Source organism: Anas acuta, chromosome 1, assembly GCF_963932015.1.
Source record: "Anas acuta chromosome 1, bAnaAcu1.1, whole genome shotgun sequence".
Lineage (NCBI taxonomy): Eukaryota > Metazoa > Chordata > Aves > Anseriformes > Anatidae > Anas > Anas acuta.
In genome coordinates, this window is record NC_088979.1 from 93,928,389 (window position 1) to 93,951,528 (window position 23,140).

At 37.6% G+C, this 23,140-nt stretch overlaps 1 protein-coding gene across 2 annotated transcripts in view; it reads right to left on the reverse strand.

The window, feature by feature from the left end:
• SIM2 (SIM bHLH transcription factor 2) overlaps positions 1-23,140 on the reverse strand; it is a 60,747-nt gene that overhangs the window by 22,605 nt on the left and 15,002 nt on the right. For both annotated transcript variants that reach the window (XM_068688308.1, XM_068688304.1), the window contains exons 5-7: positions 20,585-20,693; positions 4,887-4,972; positions 2,451-2,650 (exon numbers count right to left, since the gene is read on the reverse strand). In XM_068688308.1, the coding sequence (XP_068544409.1) occupies positions 2,451-2,650; positions 4,887-4,972; positions 20,585-20,693 (395 nt within the window). The remainder of the gene's footprint in view (positions 1-2,450; positions 2,651-4,886; positions 4,973-20,584; positions 20,694-23,140) is intronic.

Here is a 23,140-nt window from a genome sequence, read left to right on the forward strand (position 1 = left end):
CTGCAGATAATGTACATTTTATTTTATTTTTTTTTTTCTCAAATTTTTTCCTATTTTCCCCTCTTTTTATCTTCTCTTTTTTCTTTTTACCATTATTATGCATCTTATTTACACTTGCTCTAACACTACATAATCATGTGGACAGCAAGGAAATCAGAAAAAAATAAAAAAAAATAAAAAACCAATGCCTTCATGGCCTGATTTACAAATACAGTACAAATACATCCATACCTCCCCTAGCTATGCCTTCATCTGGGAAAATCTTGCATGCCTTTTTCTCTGGGATGACCAATGCAGAGCGAGAATGTGTGCTCTCTTTCTGCAGCAGGCTTTGTGAGTACATGCTTCTGTTTCTCCTCTGCAGTGTGCCCTGTCCTTCCTGGCTTACAGTTCTAGGGGCCCAATTTCTGACTTAAGAATTTAGTCACCTATCAGCATGATGAAATACTGATGTAAAGTCCTGTTCAAATTTCAGTGCTCCTTCTGGATTTACTGCAATTAAAACAAAGCTGGCAGTTCATCCTGCTCACGTAATGGCTGAGTACAGAGACAGTTAATCCAGAAAACAAACAAGCAAAAAGCTAAAACCCAAGCCAGGTGTGAATGTTTCTGGAAATGCAGCTTCACTTTAAATGTTGGAATCTAGAAATAAACTTAGCTGCTTGACGTCCTTAACACAAAAGCAAGCCCTCAGTAAGCTGTTGTAGGGAGCCTGGGTTCTGAGTGTTGTTATCTCTGTCAATGCACACGGAGAAAAAAAAAGAGCTTGCCCTGATGATCATCTCTGCCCTCTACAGTTCTTTAAAGCCTTTGGAATCTATGTAGCAATGGAAAAATAGGCTGCACCACCTAAATCAGAAGCTGCAGGTCATTTAGAGGGAAGTAATTGCCTCCTTTTTCCAGTTACCTTGACAAATGAGCTCTTGCATGCTTTGTATTGTATTGAGTGTCTAGAAAGTCTTACCTGTTTCTTCCTATGGCTGTAATGCTGTAATGCCTCTCTGCTCTCTGACTGTTACCTCTAAAGATCTACCAACTCTTTTTCTTGCATGGATACCAGAAGCAAGCCTGAAAACAGTTTTGTCTTATTCCTAGTACACCCCTACTCGGGGCAAATATAACTTGGTTTGCTCAGCTGGGAAAGCAAAGGGCTCTGGTAATGCTTAATACCCCCAGCTATCCTGTGTGTGGATGACACGCATCTGCTCTTTGGTAAACACAGCTATGCAAGAGTACTGGTTATATCTGTGCTCCTGTCAACACCTCTGGTTATACTGTCTCCTTTGAAGACACTTATGTCTCCAGGCAGTTCCTCTTAGGCACATCATTTCCTTTTTTCCACATGCAAAGACATGTTGCTGAACCCCGTGTGCTTCTTTGTAGCTGTTACATTAAGTAAAGCATGCCAAAAATAAAAATAAAAAAAATCCAGAAACAACCAGTTCTTTGTATTTTAGCAGCTGATGGCCCACTATCTAATTGACTTAGCATGGAAAAGGAGCATGTTCTTGCATGGCTGATCTGCCATGCAAAACTTCCCCAGTCTTGGATACAGTCTTTTTCACTGTTACACATAAATATCATTTCTGCTTCTAACAAATCCAGCATGTCAGGGAAATGACAGAGTATGTGGCATACTGCTCCACATGCAGGGATTTCTAAAGAACGATCATCCTGTCAATGATCAAATCTGTTATATTGTCTGGGAATTGGGCCTTTCCCCTGAAGGTATCTTGAAATGCACTGTACAAAGAATCATTGTATACTAAAAGATACCATGTTTTCAAAAAGGGTCGAGTGAGTCATTTCACAATTCCTTCAGTTCTGTTTTTGCGCTCTTCTCTTCCTAGCTCGTATGTGAGCTACATCCACTGAGGGTGGAGACGAGGTTCTCTTTCCTAAGCAGAAATATTTTCCCAAGTTTTCTTTAGGAAGGCTGTATTTCCATGTAGTAGCCAATGGAATTCATTTTTCTTGCTTCCTTCCAACCACAATTAGTAGGGTTGGTTTCATTGTTAAGGCATTAAAGTGTAAAACACTCTGTTTTCTTACTGCTTTGCCAAAAGCTTTCTGGATGACCCTGAAAAGTAATTTGAGCTCAGTGTTTCAGTTACAGATGATGGTGCATGCTTATTACTTCCACTAGGTTTGCATGTTAAAATTTATCTTCTTTAAAGTAAAAACATTTTACTGCTCTTCTGCACATTAATCAGCAACAAGGCTTTAGCTGACTCTCTGAAAATGTAGGTAACTATTAGTTAAAGTATATAGGCTTATGTTGGCATTCAAGACAAAGTATGGCCTGCCCTGAAGAGCTTTGAAGATGCTCACAGTCTTTGTCTTCCAGATCTATTTAGTACCTTTTTAGGGGTATTCTGATTTGTTTGGAAACCACTGCAACTTATAACACTTTGAAAATATTTTATGCTAGAAATGAAATAGCTGCTTACCTGGAATCTAGGAATATTAATTTTAAGTCCAAACTTGCTCTGAACATAAACATGTTACTATGAAGTTTGATCTCAGTGATTGCACTGGGAGGTAAAGATTGACCTACAGCCACCAGTCCAACGATTTGGTAACAGGAATCATACAAAGACATATCTAGCATATACTGCCGTATCTTCAAATAGCCACTGCAATGGATCACCTGGCATGAAAAGAAAACACACTCAGTATCTGATGGCAATGGAAGAGGCTGCAAGTCAGCTGACCACCCAGTTTCAATGAAGTTATAAAGCAATACACCCTTATAACACAATTACCACATAGTCTGTTAGGGCTTCAGAAGTGTGCTTAATTTATAAATGGAGATTAAAACACAATAAATGCAGTTTTTGTGTTTACTGCTGCTAACATGATCAGTCTAGTATTAAAGCATATGCTCTTTGGGACTAGCTACACTGCTTTCTAGTCAACACTTTAAACTTTCTTAGGTATAAATTTCTTCTAGATCCAGTCAGAATTCTTGTTTGCTAATCAAAAACTTTTTTAAATGTCTCAGATTCTCACTCTCTCATGGGTGCACATAAACACCTACTTTTTCATGACCCATTTTTTGTCTGGTGAAAAACACACACTTCAAAATCCAGTGGAAAATAATGTATTACATTTACAGAGATTAAATACTGTATGAGTAAATGCATTGGAAATCAGTTTTAACTAAGTTCTTCAGTCAAGTTCATCTGGCATTCTTTTGGTGTGTGACCAAATCCAGGGTCTTGAGATCAGATTCCTGAATCCCCATATACATATCCCAATCACAGTAGTGTTAACTTCAGTGTTGGCCTGTAAAAATCCACAATGTCTGCTAAAGAGAGGGAAAAAATAATAACCTGGGGACTCTTCCAGAACATAAGATTTATTTAATGTAGTACTGGTGTTTAGAAATTATTTGTGCTCCTGCCAATTTTCTACTCCAAAGAGCAGGCAGGACACTGCTTAGGCTTTGTGGAGAACCAGAAATACATTCTACACATCCATTATTAATTTCCATATATGCTTGACTTTTAACTGGGTCCAATGTAAAGGAATTAATTTCCAGTGTATTTAGTACTACAAACAGCCTACTAAACAGTCACCTATAAATAGGATACTCTGGTATGACCTTCCTTCCTCCCCTCCAATCATCAAGTTATTAGTATGCTCAGAAACTTATTTAAGATCTCCCAGCAGATCCTACTAGTTCTCATAATACTTGATTCATGAGTTTTTCCTGCACTTTAGCTATTCACATGATATGTTCAATAGTACTAAGTCCTGACCCTAAGTACAGTCAAAGAGAATAACATATTTAAACCAACATCTTTCTAGAAGAATACATCCTTAGCTGTTTCACTGTGTAAACTTGTGATAATGAACAAAAGGCGAAAGCAGGTGATTCCCCTAATTACCAGTCATAAATGGAAAGAAATAAAATAAAACAGAGATGCCACCACTAAAAGCTCTAATTTTTAACCTGATTTCACATTCTGCTTTGGGACGTATCCATTTTTGCTGGGAAGCAGTTGGGCAAACGAGGGCCCATAATGAAGAACTACCAGTGTAACCAGGTAGATAACAGTGTAAATAGGCAGATATATGTCTGGACCTTGAACATGTTCCTTAAATGAGTCCAGCTTCTCTTGCATTCTTTTCTTTTTGTTTTAGAATGGCTCGGACAAAATAAATCTTCACCAGACAGTATGTGAAATACCCTTCTCTCCTGATGCTTAGATGATAAAATTTTACTGTGCAGCTCAAAAAGCAGCAAGTGCATACTGTAAAGCTGAGAATAGGAACTACCCAAATGGCAGGTGTTACTGTAGAATTTCAGTCTTTGCTGTGGCTTGCTGATTTCATGTAGTAAATAGAAAATTACTGCAAGCAATAGGATTTGTAAACAAACTTCGTTGTTCAAACCCTGAGCTGATAACAATGATGATTTAGGGCAATGTTATGGTCTCATTAACATTGAGGTAATTCTAGTCAGGCCAATGAGGTGACCTGTGCAAATTTATGGCTGCTCAAAGCATGGTAATACCAAGGCAGAGGGAGATGGGAATTTCCAAGTTCCTGCACCTGGATTCCTGCCCCACCTGCCTCCAGTCTCATAAGGGAATGAGACCTGTCTTTGCTCTCTATTTTCACCCTCGTGGGTGTGCTCCAGGCCCCTGTCTGGAAGATCAGGGGATCAGGATATGGAAATGTGCCACAAAGCAAACTCTAACTCACTGTGGGAGAGTCTAGAGTTGCATTACTGAGGGAGTCTGCAATCAGCACTTTTGCATCTGTTCTAATACTTCCTGTCAAAGACTTCGCTTTCAGCCACACATACTTAAAAACAAACTAACTAAATGAACTTGTCTCCTGTTGAATACATGAAAATAAAAGCTCATATACATTACCTTGTAGCCACTGCATGTCAATCCTGCATTCCTCTTGGCTAGGACACACTTCATTCTCAGGAAAAAGGATCTCTCAATTTCATATTCTGAAAGCATAAACCACACTGCTTATTTTTTACTGAAGATTTCAAAACTATCCATAGCTTTGCCTCTGACAATTTAATATAACTGTTTATATCTTAGGCAGCAATAGAAGTCAACCACTCTACTTCCCCACTCAGTCTCCACCCTCAGATTTTACCTTGATGTTAGGATTCCCTGTGAAAGTTGAACAAGCCAGCAGGACTAGGTGTCAAATTTTCTGCTTTTAACCACCCTTCACAAGGCAATCACCTTGTTTCTGAACAGCCAGGCACCAGCCTGTATTGGTAAAGGGAAGGAATCTTCTTTGGCACATCGGTAAGGCAAAGTACTCTCCGAAGTAATAGCAGAACAGGAAACAAGAAAATGCATTGTTTTTGTAATAATCTGTGTGTTGTGACCAGGCTGGCACAATTCTGGCCTCTATATCACTGTGTCACTGACTTCTGAGGTATTCTTGTTAGATGGTTGTTAATGTCTTCAAGGGTAATCTCAAGGAAATTTTTGAAATTAAATATTGCCCAGGTACACTTATATTTTCTCCTAATAAGTTATTATTCTCTTTAACAGTTAGTTATCCCTTTAACATTTCATACATCATTAATGGTTCTGAGATTTCATTATTGAAAGTTGCAGGTCAGCAGAAAACAACTATATTAGGGAAAAAAAACTCATGACATGTCTGTGAATAGGAAAATCAAGGAACCAGAGGGTTTTTCTGACTTGTTGCAATGTGTATTACTTTCTTAATCCCCACAGGGTTTGATACAAAGCGCACTATAATCAGATGGATTCTTGCTTTAATTTGACTTAGCTGTTGTGTTCCCAATTTTTGTGAATCCATCACCCAGTTAACACCTCTTGGCCACACACCTGCAGTGGTTTGAGCCTCAGACCACTACCTGAAAACCAATAAACTCTCTGCATTAAGTTCCAGATTTAAAGATCTGAAGATATAACCACAGAAAAATGACTTGGTCAGGAAGGAAGATAAATGCAACATGCAGTGCATGTCAACTAGTATCAGCCTTCCTGAGTATTTGAATTTTCCATTTATCTTCCTAATGCAAATTAGATCCGTATGGGGAAAAACAGGCACTCTAAATGAACTGGCACATCTACTATAGAGTTTTAAATACAAATGTATACAATTTGGTGGGAGGAAGCCATACAGTACAGATTGCTGCTGCTGAAGCATGATCTCATGATTAAAGAATGGATCTGAGAGTTAGGAACATTGGTGCAATTCATTGCTTCGGTACATATTTCTACAGATTTAGTGCTTGCTCTCTTTCTGCCACAGTCCCATACATGCTAAATAAAGGTAAAGTTCTCTCTTTGAGGTTGCCATGGGAGAAAAAAAGAAAAAAGCACAGTGATCAGGACAATAAAACGTCTTCAAGCATGGCCTGAGTTGCTACCATTCTTACATTCTTTTATAAAAAGAGATGATTAGTAAAATCAAAGCTTTTCAAATGTCCTGCCACAAGAATTAAAGGACCTCTTTCAGTATAAAGCACCCTCTGGACACCTTATTCTTTGGTCTTTTTTACTTCTACTTCTACTTTCTTTTCTTTCTTTTTTTAAATATTACAGCAGACTACTGGAGACTAGTGCAGACACTACTACAGAAACACTCAGGTAGCTCTGACTTCAGTGTTCCACCAGGAATAGGGTTATGATTAAACTGTGGTCTTTGAGTGTCTATAAAACTACAGTAATACCCAAACTGTAAGACAACATTTTTTTTCCTCCACTGTTTAAAACTGGAGATCAGTTCATTATTAAGAAAGGGGTCATGTCTCCTTGATTTCATGATGGTTAATGGCAAGCAAGAGGTCCCCTTGGAACACCAGTTCTCTTAACTAGCTACAGAATCTTAAGAAAACCAGAAGAATTATTAAAACTTGAGGGCGAGGGTTTTGTGTGGTGTGGGAGAGCAGTGTAAGGAAGGATATGTGCCCTGGTATGAAGTGGTGGGGTGAGGGAAGTGTGATAGAATTTTAATTTAATGGTAGCTGTGATTTGTGATACCAAAGACTAATAACTGGTAACTTTATGGTATGTAATCAAGTGCAAAATGATACAGCTCTAATTTAATAATGATAACTCTAATTTAATAATGATGTATTTATTAACCATTAATCATTGAATTATTTTTTTTTTAGTTGTGTTGACGAACCAACATACACTAGTCTCTTAAACCAGTTACATCTCATGTCTGCAATCTGAAGAGGGAAGAATTACCCATGAGGTAACCAGGGACTCATCTGTGAGCTTCCAGTTCAGCAGCTTGAGCTTGCTGACATGAAGATAACTAAGCAAAAGGAGAGATGGCTAGTGTCACCCAACAGAATCTGGACCCTGACCAACAACACAGCCTTTTTACCTGAAGGGGCTAAAGGAGTGTACACATGATGATAAACAAGCCTCCATCTGTGTGTATTAACTGCAACTGATAGTGCTTGTGTGGGAGCCCAGTGTTGCCATGAGAGTTGCCATTTTGTGTGGGAAAAAATAGAATGTGCTGAAAGGAGGAAAGGAGAACCTCACCATTCCTGGATGGTCTGGGCCATAACAACCCTAAGAGTTACTTCATAGTGAAACATGCCCCATAGCACAGATGGAAGCACAAGGCCACATTTTAAACCAGCCAGCTGGGATTGTTATGTGGCTAGTTAAGGCTAGTGGTCACCTCAGAGTGCCCAGTGAAAGATGTGCCGGTACTGCATGGCATCTGACACCTTGTTTGCAGCATTGTAACTGAAGAATACAAAAGCTTTCAGAGTGATTTCTTGTGAGTCTGTGTAAAATCCACTATCAAACGTTGTGAGTGGTTAGCTGGCAAGAAAAAGTGGGACCAGGCCACTCATACTGTTTCTGCTTATGTAAGCACTGTTTGTGTGTATGGGGTGCTTATAAAAGCACTGTTCTCCCATCCATGTTGATATGTTATTGGTCAGCTCTGTGTATGCCTGTGTTTGTGTGCATCTACTGGGAATAAAACCATCTCCAGATCTGATCAAGAGACTGTAAAATATAAAGGAGCAGTAAGACCAAACCCTTCACATAAAGAACCTAAATGTGCAAGATTGTGAATGGTGTGAATTAGCGTTCATATAAACTGATATCTTTACCAGTGTGAATCCCCAGTACCCTTAAAAGTAGCAGAAGGGGGGTAGCAAAGCAAAAAAGAACTAAAGTAAATTTGTAATTGTAAAGCAGATTGGGAAATAAAGAACCCTGGTATCCTGCTGGATGCTAACACATTCATCAATATAGTGCAAAACTTGAGTTGTCACATCCCGGCTGTACTTGATGCAATTAAGATGGTCTACTCTGACGAAGAGAATGTAGAAAGCAAATGAGGTACTTAAAGGTCTAGCAAGCAAAGAGGGAGAAGCTGAATATTCATATAGAAGAAATCAGAGGAGCCGTGAGAAGAGTAACTGTTAATGCATGCTGCCCTGCTGCAGAGGTTAATAACAAAACTATGAAGAGACAGTAGACATGTAAGCACAGTTACAAAGCAGGAAAAAGCCTGTAGCATAAATGTCCTGCACCTGCTGTAAAAGCAGAATGACTGGAGATGTCCAAGGGTGTAGCAAAAGTCTCAAATTAGTAAAGCAAGAAGAACAGTAAATGTAAATGGAGCACTTCAGGCATGTGAAATGAGTGTAACTGAATAATCTGATGAGTTAAATGGTTTTATCAATCACAATTAAGCTCTGAAAAAAAATATATATATAATCAAAGCTACTAGATCTAATAACATAATTATTGATATCACCGGAGTGTTTATCATGTAAATATGTAAGCACGGAACGTATAAATAACAGAAAGAATCCTAGGCTTTCAAGAAAATAAAAGAGTCTTGAAGCACAGAGGAAATCAATCAAGCACTATCAGTTCTTAAATAGTTCAAGGTTGAGAGAACTGTGGAATAAGCATGTATATATGAAACTTCAAGGGAGATTAATGAATAGTGAAATGTCATTATTGAACTCAGTTATAAGTAATACTGAAGAAAAGTAGCCTTCTAAAGTATTAGAGAACACTCATACTTGTCTAATAATTGGAGCTTAACCACTGTATTTAATTATTCCAAGATGTTAACTCCATAAATGCATCACTGTAAGCGATGTTAACACCTTTCCTTTAAGTGTTAAAAAAAAAGTAAAAATCTATGTATAAATGTAAAGTCTTCCAATTTAAACTGAAATGTAAAGTTTTATTTATTTATTTATTTAGAGAAAAGACTAAACTCTGGCATCATCTAATGAAGAGTAGCAAAAAAGCTACTACTGAGTAAACCAGAAAGTCTTACTGAGATGTTCTAGCTGAGTTAACACAAAACAAACCATTTGAAACAATCTTTTGTTACTTTTTTCTTCCATATGAAGTACAGAAGAAAATGTAATCCATTCAAACCCTATGGATATTGATAACTACGTGTTACTCGGCTTTGTTTGTATGTTTATTTTTTAATAAGGGAAATAAGGAAATAAAACCAAATCCAGCATGAAGATGTTTTCATCTCCAAACAAAGGAAATCCTATCTCTCTGTATGAGGATGTACATAATATTATTACTAGTGATAATGATAAAAAGAACACTGTTACGAATGTGTTACACATTATAACATTGTAATGTGTGTGTGTATGGATCCTAACTTGATGTGTTTGCACAATAGTATTTTGAGAGCTGCAAGAAACAAAGGAGAACTCATTAAGCTTAACAATGTTCCCTGTGGTAAGCTGTACTTTACAACTGCAGATCAGAGAAGTCATCCAAGTTTCAACATACAGAATGAGAATGTGTGTGAATATGTGTACATCTGTGTGCAAGAGAATGGAGTGGGGACGTATTTGGATAGTTTTTGTTTGTTTGTTTGTTTTTCCAGAACACTACAGTGTTCTGCTTCTCCTATGCAAGTAGTTTATGAATATATTTAGGAAACAGCCAGCTTAGGTTTCAAAGTGAGCAGTCACCACACAGAGATGTGAAATTTTGTTGCTATGCTTGATAAATTTCACTGTTGATGGGTCTCTTAGTGCTATTTCTTTCAAACACCTATTATTCCAGCAAGTCCAACACATATGATGAAAGCTAAGTTTAATTGCACCTTCTCTAGCATTTGCCCTAGCTGTCTGTAACTCTGACAAAAAGCTGTGTAACTTTGTGAAAGGTTTTAATGCAGTTTTCCGTTATGGATGTAAGTTTCGCAGCATGGTACTGCTTTTCTCATCTTCACCTTTACTTTCCACGTCAGTATCATTTTTTCTTCATTTACGTGGATGTGACTTGTTTCCCTCTTCTAAACAGTTTTAAAGTAATTGGAAAATAGATACTTCTTTACATGAGTTGAATTATTTTCAAAGCTTGCATGTTCTTCTGTTCAAGATTTTTTCAGAAGGTGAGTTAAGAAAAAGTCTCAACAGCTGGTATAGCTAAAAAGAAAACTCTTCCCCCACTTCTAAATTGCTAAGTATCTTGAAATGCTCGGATGATAGCTTCCTGAAAAGAAGTCCAACTGTCTTAATACAGCTTTTAACATTTCCCAGAACTTATTGATGTTGTGTTTATCTACTACAGGAATTAGAGATGAAAAGCAGAGCTTTAAGGTTCTTTCTAAATATTTACCCTCTCATTTTTGTCATACTACTCTTCTTGATCCAGTCATGGAATGTGATCTCAGGTCAGTTTTTCTATTCCAGCCATTTCCAATACTTGTTATAACTTGGATTTATTCATGATAGTAAATTTCTGATTTTGTTTGCTCTGTATCAATGTTTAACATTTGAAAGGGATTGTCCTCTCCCCATTGCTCCACAAACTCTTACTGAACTCTATTTAAGAGTGATCTGTAAATCTTTCAGTTTTTATCCTGGAATTCTAATTTTACACTTTCCCCAGCTGGGTGATTGGTAATACACAGAAATCTGATGCAAGTAAAACACTGGTTTTGATCAACATGATTATATACTCTGAGCAGATTTCTCTGTCTTTTCTGATTCTCTTTTTTTGGAAAAGTGTAATAGAGGTTACTGAGATCCTGGCTTTTTCAGTAAGGCTACTATCGATATTTTAATAGGTCCTAAATTTGAGGTATCATATATAATGAGTTTTCCAGGGGGATACACTGCAAGGTAGAATCCTTACCCATGTCCCATATGGTCATTTCAAATTGTTTATTTTTCAGACAAACTTTGTTTCCCTTATCAGATTCAGAGAAGTTTTTCTAGTCCGCTAATATACTACTATACTACTTGGGCGTCTTACAGAAGCTCCCTTTCTGAAGCACCACTACAATTTAACTGATTAAATGAATTATAAATAGTGCAGAGAGTAAATGGCTTAATTCAAATCCCACCCCAGATTTATCTGTTTGTTAACATCCACACAGAGCAACCTGCAAAGGAGATTGCAGAGAAACATTGTCGTCTCTGGACATACTGATGATATATTTCTTTCTGACAGCTCTTAACATAATTTCTACAAAGTATGCCATCTCAGTTATCCCTTTTCTTTTCCTTGCCTAGTATATCAAACAATACATTTTGACTGCAAGCACTACTCAAGAACAAAATAGCCTGTTTATATTTTACAGATTTGTACTTTTTTACTCTTGTAAACAGAATAAATGTCATGGTACAGAAAATGAGTTTTGCTATTTTGGATAAAGAATTTGTGCATTTGTTCACTCATAATGCACAAGACTGCCAAAAAGGATTCTCCAAGCATTTCTATGAAATTATGGTTAGCTTTATGGAAGCCAGAATTGTCCATCCCTGGGGGTGCAACTATGAAATCCATCTTTGCTTTCTACTCCATCTTTCATCTCTTTTGAAAGAAAGCAGTCACAAAGTTCTGTGGTTTGCATGCTGTTTGTACTGTGGACTGAGAAAAAATCTTTTTTTTTTTTTTTTTTTTCCACAGCTTCACCTCTCATGTCTTTATTTTCTGTAAGGTAAAAGCTACTTTTTTTATATCTCTTTCCCAAAGTTCCCAAGTTTTGATAGCAGCAAAATATGGCATCGTTTTGTTATAGATCCACTTTATAAATTAACATACATAGTCTTGCAATCTGCACACTGCTGCACCAAGTACCATTTTTAAAATGTACATTTATGCCTTATCTATCATCACAAAAGGTTATGAAACAACATTAAAACTGAGAGCTTTTGACACAGCTAATGATGTGCCACATCAATTAAAATCTTGATTCCTGTTTGCTCTAAGGGGCAGCTTGAGTGTAATATCAAAGGTCAGCTATAGTACAAGAGAAGAAAACCATTTTGACATGGCACACCTTGACTGAAGTCCAGGTGCGCACAGTTACCTGCTTCTACCTTCCCTCCTGCAACTAGTGTGGAGGCACATGCCTTCCTCTAGTGCTGAGACATGAATGTGTGATAAACTGTGCTCCATGTCCTTTCTGGACTGTTTTACAGGGTGGAAACACAGATAGCACAAGTTCATGTCTGCATAACACTTTACTGCCCATCCCCCAAACACCCTGCATATTTTTACCCTTTCAGTTGGTTATTTTCATCTTACCTCCTCTACACTATAAAGTTGCACATGTTTTGCTCTTATTCTTGTGTAATCTGCAAAGCATCTGGGTCCCACACAACACAATGCTAACTAAAAGAGCATGCAAGCATCTTGGCTAGCCTTTTTTTTTTTTTTTTTTTTTTTTTGAGAATAACAAGGCTACGGCTTTTGTAAGATACAGAAGAGACAAAATGTCACAACTTCCAGCCCTTCATTCTGAATGTGTTTGAGGCCAACTTCTAGAACACGAAAGAGGTAAAAGCACGGTAGGGAGCATACAAAGGAGAAGCTTATACAATAGCATGCACGGTTCTAGGGAAATCCTTGAAGTTGGGAATCACAGATGGACCAACAGAGCCAGGGTGAGAATAGGCTTGCAAATGCTGTGATGGACTTCCCTTATTCAGAATAGGCCTGCAAATGAGCTAGGAGAAAATCGGGAGTGAAACCTGATGCATATTGACCACCATCTTTATTATTATCATTCCATAAAGAACAGTGCCAGAGTGAATCTGTGAATAAAACTATTCTGTGAATTGAAATACTGCATGCAAAGGGGTGTGCGAACACCACATTTCACCACTCTTCCTTGGATTGTGTGGTTAAAACTGGATTCCAAATAAGAGAGAAGAAATAAAACAATTACCTTCCTTTCTCCCTGTTGCACTGCAATATCACATATTCACGTGCAAGTTACAGCCTGAAGTGTATACCTTTGAGAATACCTCTTTTTAGTAAATGAGTGGCATCAGTTGAATGATAAAATATATATGCCTTACATTGCAAAAATGCAGATTTTATATGCATAGATAGCAAGTTCCTAAGCACATACTAAGTTGAAAAGTGAAGTTTGCGGGCTGACTTGTTTTGTCTTGGTAATGCTCTTGCTGTGGTAGGAAAGAAATCAGCTCTGTTGCTAACCTCTGTCTTTGAGTTCCAAACTTGCAAGATCTGCCCAAATTTCCTCTCCATTTGGACAGTTTGTTCTGTGTTCTGACTGTGTCCAGAATCTTGTCAGTGCTGCAGAGAGTAAATTGTCTCAATTATCATTCCTGTCATCCAAATTCAGCATTTGCCCAAATTTTCCTTTTTCCTACAAACGATTCTTCCAAACCTTTATTTAGAGAAGAAACTCAGCAGAGCAGTAGGCAGAAAGGAAAAGTCTAGCTGTTATAGTCCAAAACACTCTACTCTCTTGGTATACTTTACTGCTAATTACTAAAGGAAAAAGAAAAAAAAAAAAAAAAAAGTGGGGTGCCAGCAATCTGCCCTTCTTTCCACTTTTGCACATCCAAATTAATAATGTTTTCTAGATTTCCCTAGTTTAAAGTAACTCCACCAGTGGCAGCAGGGTCATCATGTTAAACCATTAGCCTTCAATAACTATTCTCATGTATTTTTAAATGAATCAAAACAAAAAATAAATCCTAATAACTTTTGTCTTTTTTGCATATGTGTTACTAGAACAAAAATCTTTAAACCAGTGTAACAAAAGAGCTTTCCAGATGTACACATTTCTATTCTATTCTTTTGGTATCAAACAAGATATGCGTAGGGAAAATGGTCTTTCCCTAGAGGAAAAGTATGAACTGGCATTTACTTCTTAGCTGGACTGAAACGGTGCCCCAAAAGCTGGAGAGCCAGACACAATGTGTTCCATATTCTTTGTATTACCTACATTAGGCTTATAACACATCACATAAGAATTATCCAGTTGTTAGGAAACAATTGGTATGTCTATGGTAATAACTATAGTATTCCTCTTTCCCTTTGTCTACTCTGGGATATGTCAATAAACTGCTTTTAGTACACCATGCCTTGATGTGCAAGTCAAAGGTTGGGAAGCTGTAGCTGTTTTAAAGTATGGAAATATCAGACAAAGACACATGAAACCAATAAAAGACACACTGTGTCAAACGAGCTGACTCCAAATACACACATGGAAGAGCAATATGCAATGCTGAATCCCTCTCATTATTGCTCACTCAACCTGCAATACAAATATTTCCAATTTCCCTGGCTTGCTTGCTTGTATTCAGCTACAGTGGTGACAGATGACCAGTCATACCCAGCTTTCCTTACCCTGATATTTCATACAAAAATGTCCTGCTTTATTCTTGTAGATATGGTTCAGGAGGTACAGCATTTCCCAACATCCTCCAGATAGTTTTGTGAGTGTTACTATGTTGCTACAAGCCTACCTCACTATGCTGCTGTTTTTAAAGAAAAGTGTTAGGAAAAGTGGTTGGTACAGACGCACTGTTGATAGCAGCATCATTTGGAGGGCATAAAATCCCCACTTATGTTAGTACGTGCAGCCCGGTTTGTGTCATTATGTTGTTTCCTCCAAAGAGCACGCAAGGGGGAGCTGTGTGTAGCCAACAGTTCTGGTGCAATCTCCTCGCTCACTCCCTGAAACAGCCAGACACTATTTCAGACACCTTGACAACGTTTGTCACCTCTGAACAAAGCAGCATGTAGCAATTGCTTCACAAACCTCTGCTGGCATTATATTTCCCACCAGGCTAGCCCCAGAATGGTTTGCTACTGGTAAGATTTGGCATGGCACCACAACCTACTCGGTCTCCTGAACTAAACAGGGAAGATGGGCAGCACGTATTGAGCCTCTACAGCCAGTCAGAAACGTAACCTTTCAGTCTTCCAAAACTGAATAACTGCTGTTAAACTAGCATCCCCACATCTTGGGCCCATCCTCCCTGATTGGTGACCACCTTCTGCCCCAGCAGGAAAATCTCATCCAGTGGACCCAGTCTGCTTGTCCCACTACTGGAAGAAACAGAAGAGAAGCTTTCAGGTGCTCCAGAGAAGACAGCATACATCAAAACCACTTCTCCAGATGCTAAAAAATCCATTTCTTAACACTACACCACAGAACAACTCCTGGATTTCTGTTACCAAAGTACTGCATATGTTTGCATGGAGACCCATGAATCTTGATATCAGCCTGTGCAACAGATACAGGTGGTGGGGAGTGCCAAACTGAGGTGTAAGGATTCACAGGTATAGAACTAAACCAGGTCACAGAAACATGCTGTGGGCTGCAAATGCTATAAGCAGTATTTGGAAAGGAGTGAAGAACCAATGAAGTCATCTGAAACCTGAGCACTGCCAGTACACATCATTTGGAAAAGATATCCTTTTTTTTTTTTTTTTTCTTTTTTTTTCTAAACCTATTCCAGTTGAATATAATGGATTCATTTTCTCACAAGTGCAAAGCCGGACTAAAGACTCATGTGAGATGATTTGCTGAGGCATACCCACAATTAATGTGTATTTCAGAGGGTATTTTTCCCTACCCCAGCCACCCTGAGAAGGAGAATCCAGCTGTTGGCTTCTTTCATAGCAAAGGATCAGTACATATTGCTTTACATTTTCAGTGCTAGTCATGCAAATAAGAAAGCAGCTTAAAGACTTTTTAAGTTAAAGCTGAAATTCTCCAAAGCCTCCACAGACCACGGGGCTTATGGCTTTCATTGAGTCATAGCTTATACACTTTAAACACCAGAAAGGAACATTAGATCATAGGTCTAACCTGTACATTGCAGCTCATTAAACTTCAGTGAGTTACTCCTGTGCTGAGATCAGTAACTTCTGTTTGCCTAAAATGTATCTTCTATAAAGGCATACAGCCTTGATCTGAAGACATCAAAAGAGGAAGAAACCACTGCTTCCCTTAGTATTTTGTTCCTGTGGTTAATCAAACCCCTAGTTATAAATGTATGCATTATTCTAATTTGAGCTTTTGTGGTTTCAGTTCACAGACATTGGTCCTTGATATGTCTTTTTCTTCTAAAACAGTCCTTTAGTTCCCAGTATTTTCTTCCCTTGGAAGTAAGTAGACACAGTTATCAAGTCACCTCCCAATCTTCTTTTTGAAAAATCAAACAGATGGTGTTCTTTCATCTTTCATTATAAGCTTTTCCAGTCCTTCAATCGTTTCTGTGGTTCTCTTCTGTACTTTCTCCAATTTGTCCCTTTTTTTTTTTTTTTTTTTTTTTTTTAGTGGACAACAGTATTATGCAGAAAAATCCAGTGTCCATTTCACTAATACCATACAAAAATGCAATCAGTCACCCTTGCTATTCCTGTTCACTATTCCACTTCTTATGTGCACAAAGATTTCCCAGCACCCCTTTTGGCTACAGCATCACCATCAGAGCTCACACTGAGCTGCTTGTCCTGTATGACTTTTCAATGTTTCTGAGAGTTGTCATCTTCCAGTTTCTTGGGCCAAAAACTTTTCTTACCATAATGTGATTTATGTCTTTACTGCATGGTCTGAATAGAGGTGACACAACAGCTAGATTATCATCTTCCATGTTCCCAAATTTTATTACAGTTAAAATTCCTATGGAATCCAAACTCCTGGAGGTATGTGATTATTCAAGAATTTTCACTTTCTTTTAAAATAGTAAGGCATCTACCTTTTACGTTTGGAGACATGCCTTGTTGTACCTGAAACATTAGGAACTATAAGCCAAGTTTTAAAAACTTAAAAAGTTATGATTTAAGAAGGCTTATACTTTTAATATTAATATATCTTGTTTAAGTAGATGGCTGAGATATCTGAAGAAAAATAATGTGACAGGGAGCATTATATAAAGAAATCTCCACTATGTATGATTTTATGCATTGAGCAATAATTTCCTTTTCCCTGAGAAATAAAACTCACACAAATAAGACTTATAGAGCTCAACAGCTGCAAGGCTTCCACCTTTCTTATGTACTATCTGTCTTTTAGAAAAGCTTATACAAAACTGATGAAGCACTGGAAATGTAGGGAAGATTCAAGGAGAATAACAAAGGACAATGAAGAAGATTAAAAGTAATTGAAGTAATAAGGGGAGAGCATAAAAATTTACAAAGACTGTAAAACTGGAGGGCAAAAATAACCTGTACTTTGTATTATTTAATACCACTAACAATACAAAGTATAGATATGTATGCCTGCATTTGTGAATTTATTTCTACTATAATAGATCTTACCCAGCTACAACTGTTCAAATAGCAACTGAACTAAAAATACTTATACATATCTGAGAATTAGCTGAAGAATACATCCTGAGCAAGTAAAGTTAAGTGAGCCATGCTGCAAATTTGTGTTATGAATGCCTGTATCTGCTGTGCAACATTGATTTTACTCCTGAGTAATTCCACAGATTGGAGAGATCTAAAATATAGCAAAGTTAAAAAGGGAAACTTTTTATTCAACCCAGTGACTTGATGATTCAGATACATTTTAAGAGATCGGAAGAGGAAAAAAATCAAACCAAAATGACAAAAAATGCTCTTTTAAAAGTCTGTTTTCCCTATTATTAGAAAATAAAACCACTTTCACTCAACTTCCCTAAGTACTAAGTTATCTGTAAAATTCCATGTTTTATTTAAATATTTAGAATATCTACTAAGATACAAACAGAAGTCACTTCCTTCCTACCATTTATTTAATAGGTTTCAGGACTTCACTGAAGATACACAGGAAACCTGCTATGATTTCTATGTGCCAGGCAACTTTAAATTATACCTTAAGATTTAATGTTTACACTGCAGAAAAGGGAACCATTGGCACAGGGAAGACATAAATAAATACTTGCTCACTCTGTTTAGCTATGGATTCTGCACATTTTAATACACCAGCTCTATGCTTTGTATGGGAAAGAGACACCGGAGTAAGATTTGCATAATATAATCCCTATAGAAACCAGAACACAGCTTAACTCCTTTATTTATCTCCCAAGTCTAGATTCCAAATAAGATGCTGTTGTTTTGATGATGTTATCCATTTCCTTTGCTACACGAAATTTTACACAAAACAAGACATATATAAGTGGATCACATTTCAAAGTAAGTTTTCCTTTACCTTTTGCACTACTGAGAACCCAGAGCTTGATGCTAATAAAACACAGCATCTATATAGAAAGAGGTAAAGCAAGCTACAGAGAATGAGGCATGTAACTGGGGCTAGTCACCTGCAGAATTTCATACTGAAACAGTTGCAAGTAAACTGAAATTAACAATTTCAATTGTGTGTAAAATCTTTTCAAACACAACCAAAACAGAACAGAATTATACTTCACAGTGAGGAGAACTTGTTCATGAAATAATTTTACCATTAGTAGCTAAAATGAGAGGGACCTGATTATTTCAGAAAAGAAATGCTAACAGGCAAAACAAGCATCTGAAAACATCCAAATGTGAGTAAGAAGCAGGCAATAACGATTTCTGAACAAACAAAAACTTCTGGGACTGCAGTTCTAATGCGCTACCTTACTTCTGGTTAACCAGAGTCATAATTTGTACTTGACATAGTAAACAATTCAAATCATTTGCATGTGACTTTAAATCTGTAAAACTTAAATAAAATAAAATAAAATAAAATAAAATAAAATAAAATAAAATAAAATAAAATAAAATAAAATAAAATAAAATAAAATAAAATAAAATAAAATAAAATAAAAATTAACAAAACCATGACACCATTGCCATTGACAAGAGAGTGTTTATAAAAAGGTCTTACTACCAATTCCAGATACCAGCAGAACTTCATTAAAAGTCATGGATTTATACCAGAGTCAACCCCTCCACTCATCAGTGAAGTAGGACAAGAATAAAACGTGTTGGTTTCTTTTTAAATGTCAAAATTGGGAAAAAAAAAAATCCCTGACAAAAGAATTAGAAAAACTGTGAAATAGTCAAGTAGCAACTAGAATAAGAAGAGTCCAAGAAAAAGAAGAGTTTGTTTTTCAAGACACAGGGAGGTACACAAGAGAATCTGCTTGGGGAGGAGGAAGAGAGAAGACGGCTATGGTAGTTCTTTCATTTATACCACTCTGAGCACTGCACATGCTCCCAGGAACATTCGGCTCCTCTGCATTCAGAGAGTAGTGCTGAGGAAATCACAGTGGTCGGAACTGCGGTGAGATCGCCAAGTACAGAAACCGCACAGGCACCAGGACTGTGAAAAACACTTCCAGCTCCTGAACAGGATGGTAGTGCAAACCCAAAGCTCCTCATGCTTTTCGGAGCTGTGTCTTAAGAAGCCCAGTAAAAGCTCTAGCAGGATGTGAGCTCCAACTGGTCAAGCAATTGTGAAATATACGTGGAAGCACATTGTACAATGGAGCCAAATCATTCCGATATTTTAAAGCTCAAAGAATTGCCCGATGGGAAATGAAAGCTACTGGAGATGATGTAAAGATGCACATATGTTTGTTAATTATATAGTAGCAACAATACTGAAGTAACAATACACAAAGGGTTATGTTAATTTTTATGTGTGGTGTCTGAGCACAGCCAGTGTGGACAGTCTGATCCAGGCGGTCACATAATAAGAGTTCTGCTGTCTTCCCTGACACTCCATCCAGCTTAGCACCATGCTGTATGGGTACGCGTGGGTGAATCATCTGCAGCACCTGAACGGGATGTGTGGAGAGGCTTGGTGAATCAGTGATCCAGCATCAAGGCAAGAGGACATTATTTTCCCAGAGAGATCACTTTTTTTATGAAAGCTTCTAAATGTAGGTAATTTACAAAACCCATTTTTCTTCTTCCTGCAGTGGAGAATATTAGCTCTGGGTTTTCATAAAAATATCAGTTTTAACAGTTGCTTTTATAATATTAAAAGTGTCCACCTATTTCCAAATTGCTTAACGTATTCTTTCTTTATTTATTTTTTCCCTAAGACCACGTAGCTGCAGCTGTGCACAGCTAGACAGTTGCAACATTCCTGCAACCTCACCAGTGATGACAAAACAAGAGATGAAATTGCCACTGGGCAAAGTCTAAATAACAGTTTAAAACTGCAGGGACTCCATGGCATGAAAAGAATTATTTAATCTAGGATACCGTACTCTCTCTTTACTGCCACAAACCAAATTCTTGGATCATAGTTTCAGGTTCATGCTCCTTCTCCATTTGCATACATAGCTTCATAATGGATAAATATGAACTTGTCACAGCCTAGAGTTGTCTTTTTTTTTTTTTTTTTTTTTTTTTTTTTACTTTTCCAATGGCAGTTTGACCACAGATCACACAAGTACCTTGTAAGAGGTGAGGATGAAGAGGCTGGTGAGCAGTAAGAACAGCTGTCATCTCATCATGGTCAGAAGGATGTATATACTCATAAATGCTATTACCAGTTAGCTCCACCTGTGAAGAGACATGTAACACATGAAGCAGTGCTGCTTCCCCTTTTTCCTTTCCTATCCCCCAAACATTCTGAAGTGACCTGCATATACTGCATCGGGGTAACTACACACCGTTTTTTAAACATAAGTCAAATGTATCAAAAACTTGTTCCAAATTATACTCCTTAAACTGCATTATTTCCTTCTTCATCAGGAACTAACATTTTGGGGGCTTTTGTGGGAATTTCTGATGATGATGATCTGGACACAGAAGAGCTGCTAGTAGAGAGAGCTAGTGAATGAAGTGATAAACTAGAGCAGCTGTAGAAATGCTAGGTTACCACAAAATGGGATAAAATCATTGAGCTGTATTAATGTCTCTTATAAAGGCAGATATCCAAAAAATAAAAAAATGAAAAAATGTTTGACAGGTTCCCAGAAACTATCACCTGCATTCAGCTGACAGTTGAGCCTTTGGAGCCAAACTGCTAGACTTACACATTTCTTTTGTGTTTTTTCAGATCGCCCACAATATTCAATCCACAGCAGTACATAGAGCTCAGAACGGTAGCCAGTGAATTCAAAAGACAGACTTCCACAGATTTTCATGAGCACTGGCTTGAGCCTTTGCTGCTTTAAGTAAACATGCACATTAAAAAGACTAAGAGAGCTATCTTAAATGTCTTTACTCTCTCTTCTCACTTGAACTTTGCTCGCTCAGGAATGTATTTCTATCTTTCCCACTGTTGTACCCATAATAACTGCTGTGCAAAAAATGAGCGGCGTACACCGTATGTCCTTTTTGCTAACTCTATTTGCCACGTATAAAACTCACCAACAAAAGTCTCCAGATAGATGCAGTAATTGATTTAAGGAGTGAACCAATACTTTGAGCCTGTGTTTTAAATTAGTGTCAGGCTGCCCAATTGTTCAGTGTGGCCTGATGTGCCTTGGGCCCCCAAGATCAGAGACAGCTGAGAGGTGAAGTAATTTAACCTATTCTTCTGAGCCAATCCTACTGATTTGCTAAGATGTGTGAGTTGCCTTTTCTTTGGAATAAATGAAATTGTCTACTCCACAAAGAAATCTTTTTCTGAAAATGTTTCTCATAGTTCCATTTTCTGCATTATTCATGGAATGTCTCTTCCCAAGACTATGCAAACTAACCTTTTTTTTTCTAGCCATCTATTCCCCACTTCTTCTTTCCAACAACCCCTCCCTGCAAAAACAAAAACACCAACACTGACCTGATAGTCTAACCAGAGTAAAATTTCACTGAATAAGGCAAAAGTGACAGAAAGAGTAAAGATGAAAGAAGAGGAGAGATGGAGAAAGAGACAGATAAAAAGAAGGGAGTAGGAGGGAAAGAGGAAAAGATTAAGAAAAGGAGAGGAAGAAAGGGGGAAGGGAAGGGAAGGGAAGGGAAGGGAAGGGAAGGGAAGGGAAGGGAAGGGAAGGGAAGGGAAGGGAAGGGAAGGGAAGGGAAGGGAAGGGAAGGGAAGGGAAGGGAAGGGAAGGGAAGGGAAGGGAAGGGAAGGGAAGGGAAGGGAAGGGAAGGGAAGGGAAGGGAAGGGAAGGGAAGGGAAGGGAAGGGAAGGGAAGGGAAGGGAAGGGAAGGGAAGGGAAGGGAAGGGAAGGGAAGGGAAGGGAAGGCGATTATTTATGTTGATTCATTTATATATATTCTTTTTAATAATATGCAATTAATATAATAAAAAGCAGTGACTGTTCTTTTTCAGTATTATAACAGTGCAAACCTGTTATAGTAACTCCATCTTCAAGCTTTAGTGGTGAGGGAGGGAGACTGTATAATCTCACTGTGACTCATGCTTTTCACTGTTTCTGTTTGTTTTTAATTATATGGGGGAAAACACATTTGCAAGTGTCTATAGCTAAGTCTGTAAATATCATAATCACCTACAGACACATAAAACTAATAATTCTTATGTTGACGGGCATTTCATTGGCCTTTACACTTAGTAAACCAGAACAACAAAAAAACAGAAATTGGAGAAATTCTCAGTTGTAATCAATGTTTGAACTAAAAGGAGCATCATTTATGACCCTGTTCTTTTTCAGCTTCCAAAAAAAAATCATTCACAGGTAGCCATGTGCAAACTATCTATCCCTTCAACTTTCTTACAGAAACAACGCCAACCAACCTGACTGGCAATATCAACTGTAGTAATCAAGATCTTATTGCAACTCTGCCATTACTAAGTATAATCATAACCACATTGACATGTATCTACTCTCTTACAAGTATGACGCATGGGTATCTCTTGCTTTTCCAAAAGTAGCTGCCTATTGCAAAAGAACTACTGACTAAAGTAATCATTGGTTCACAGGATTCACAGGACTGTGTTCAAGGTCATATTTTTATTCAAAATTTCATTTTCATCACGTAATTTTCATAAATAAAAATATTTTAGTTTTATATCTAAAGTTGAAAACTAAAGTACTTTGTCA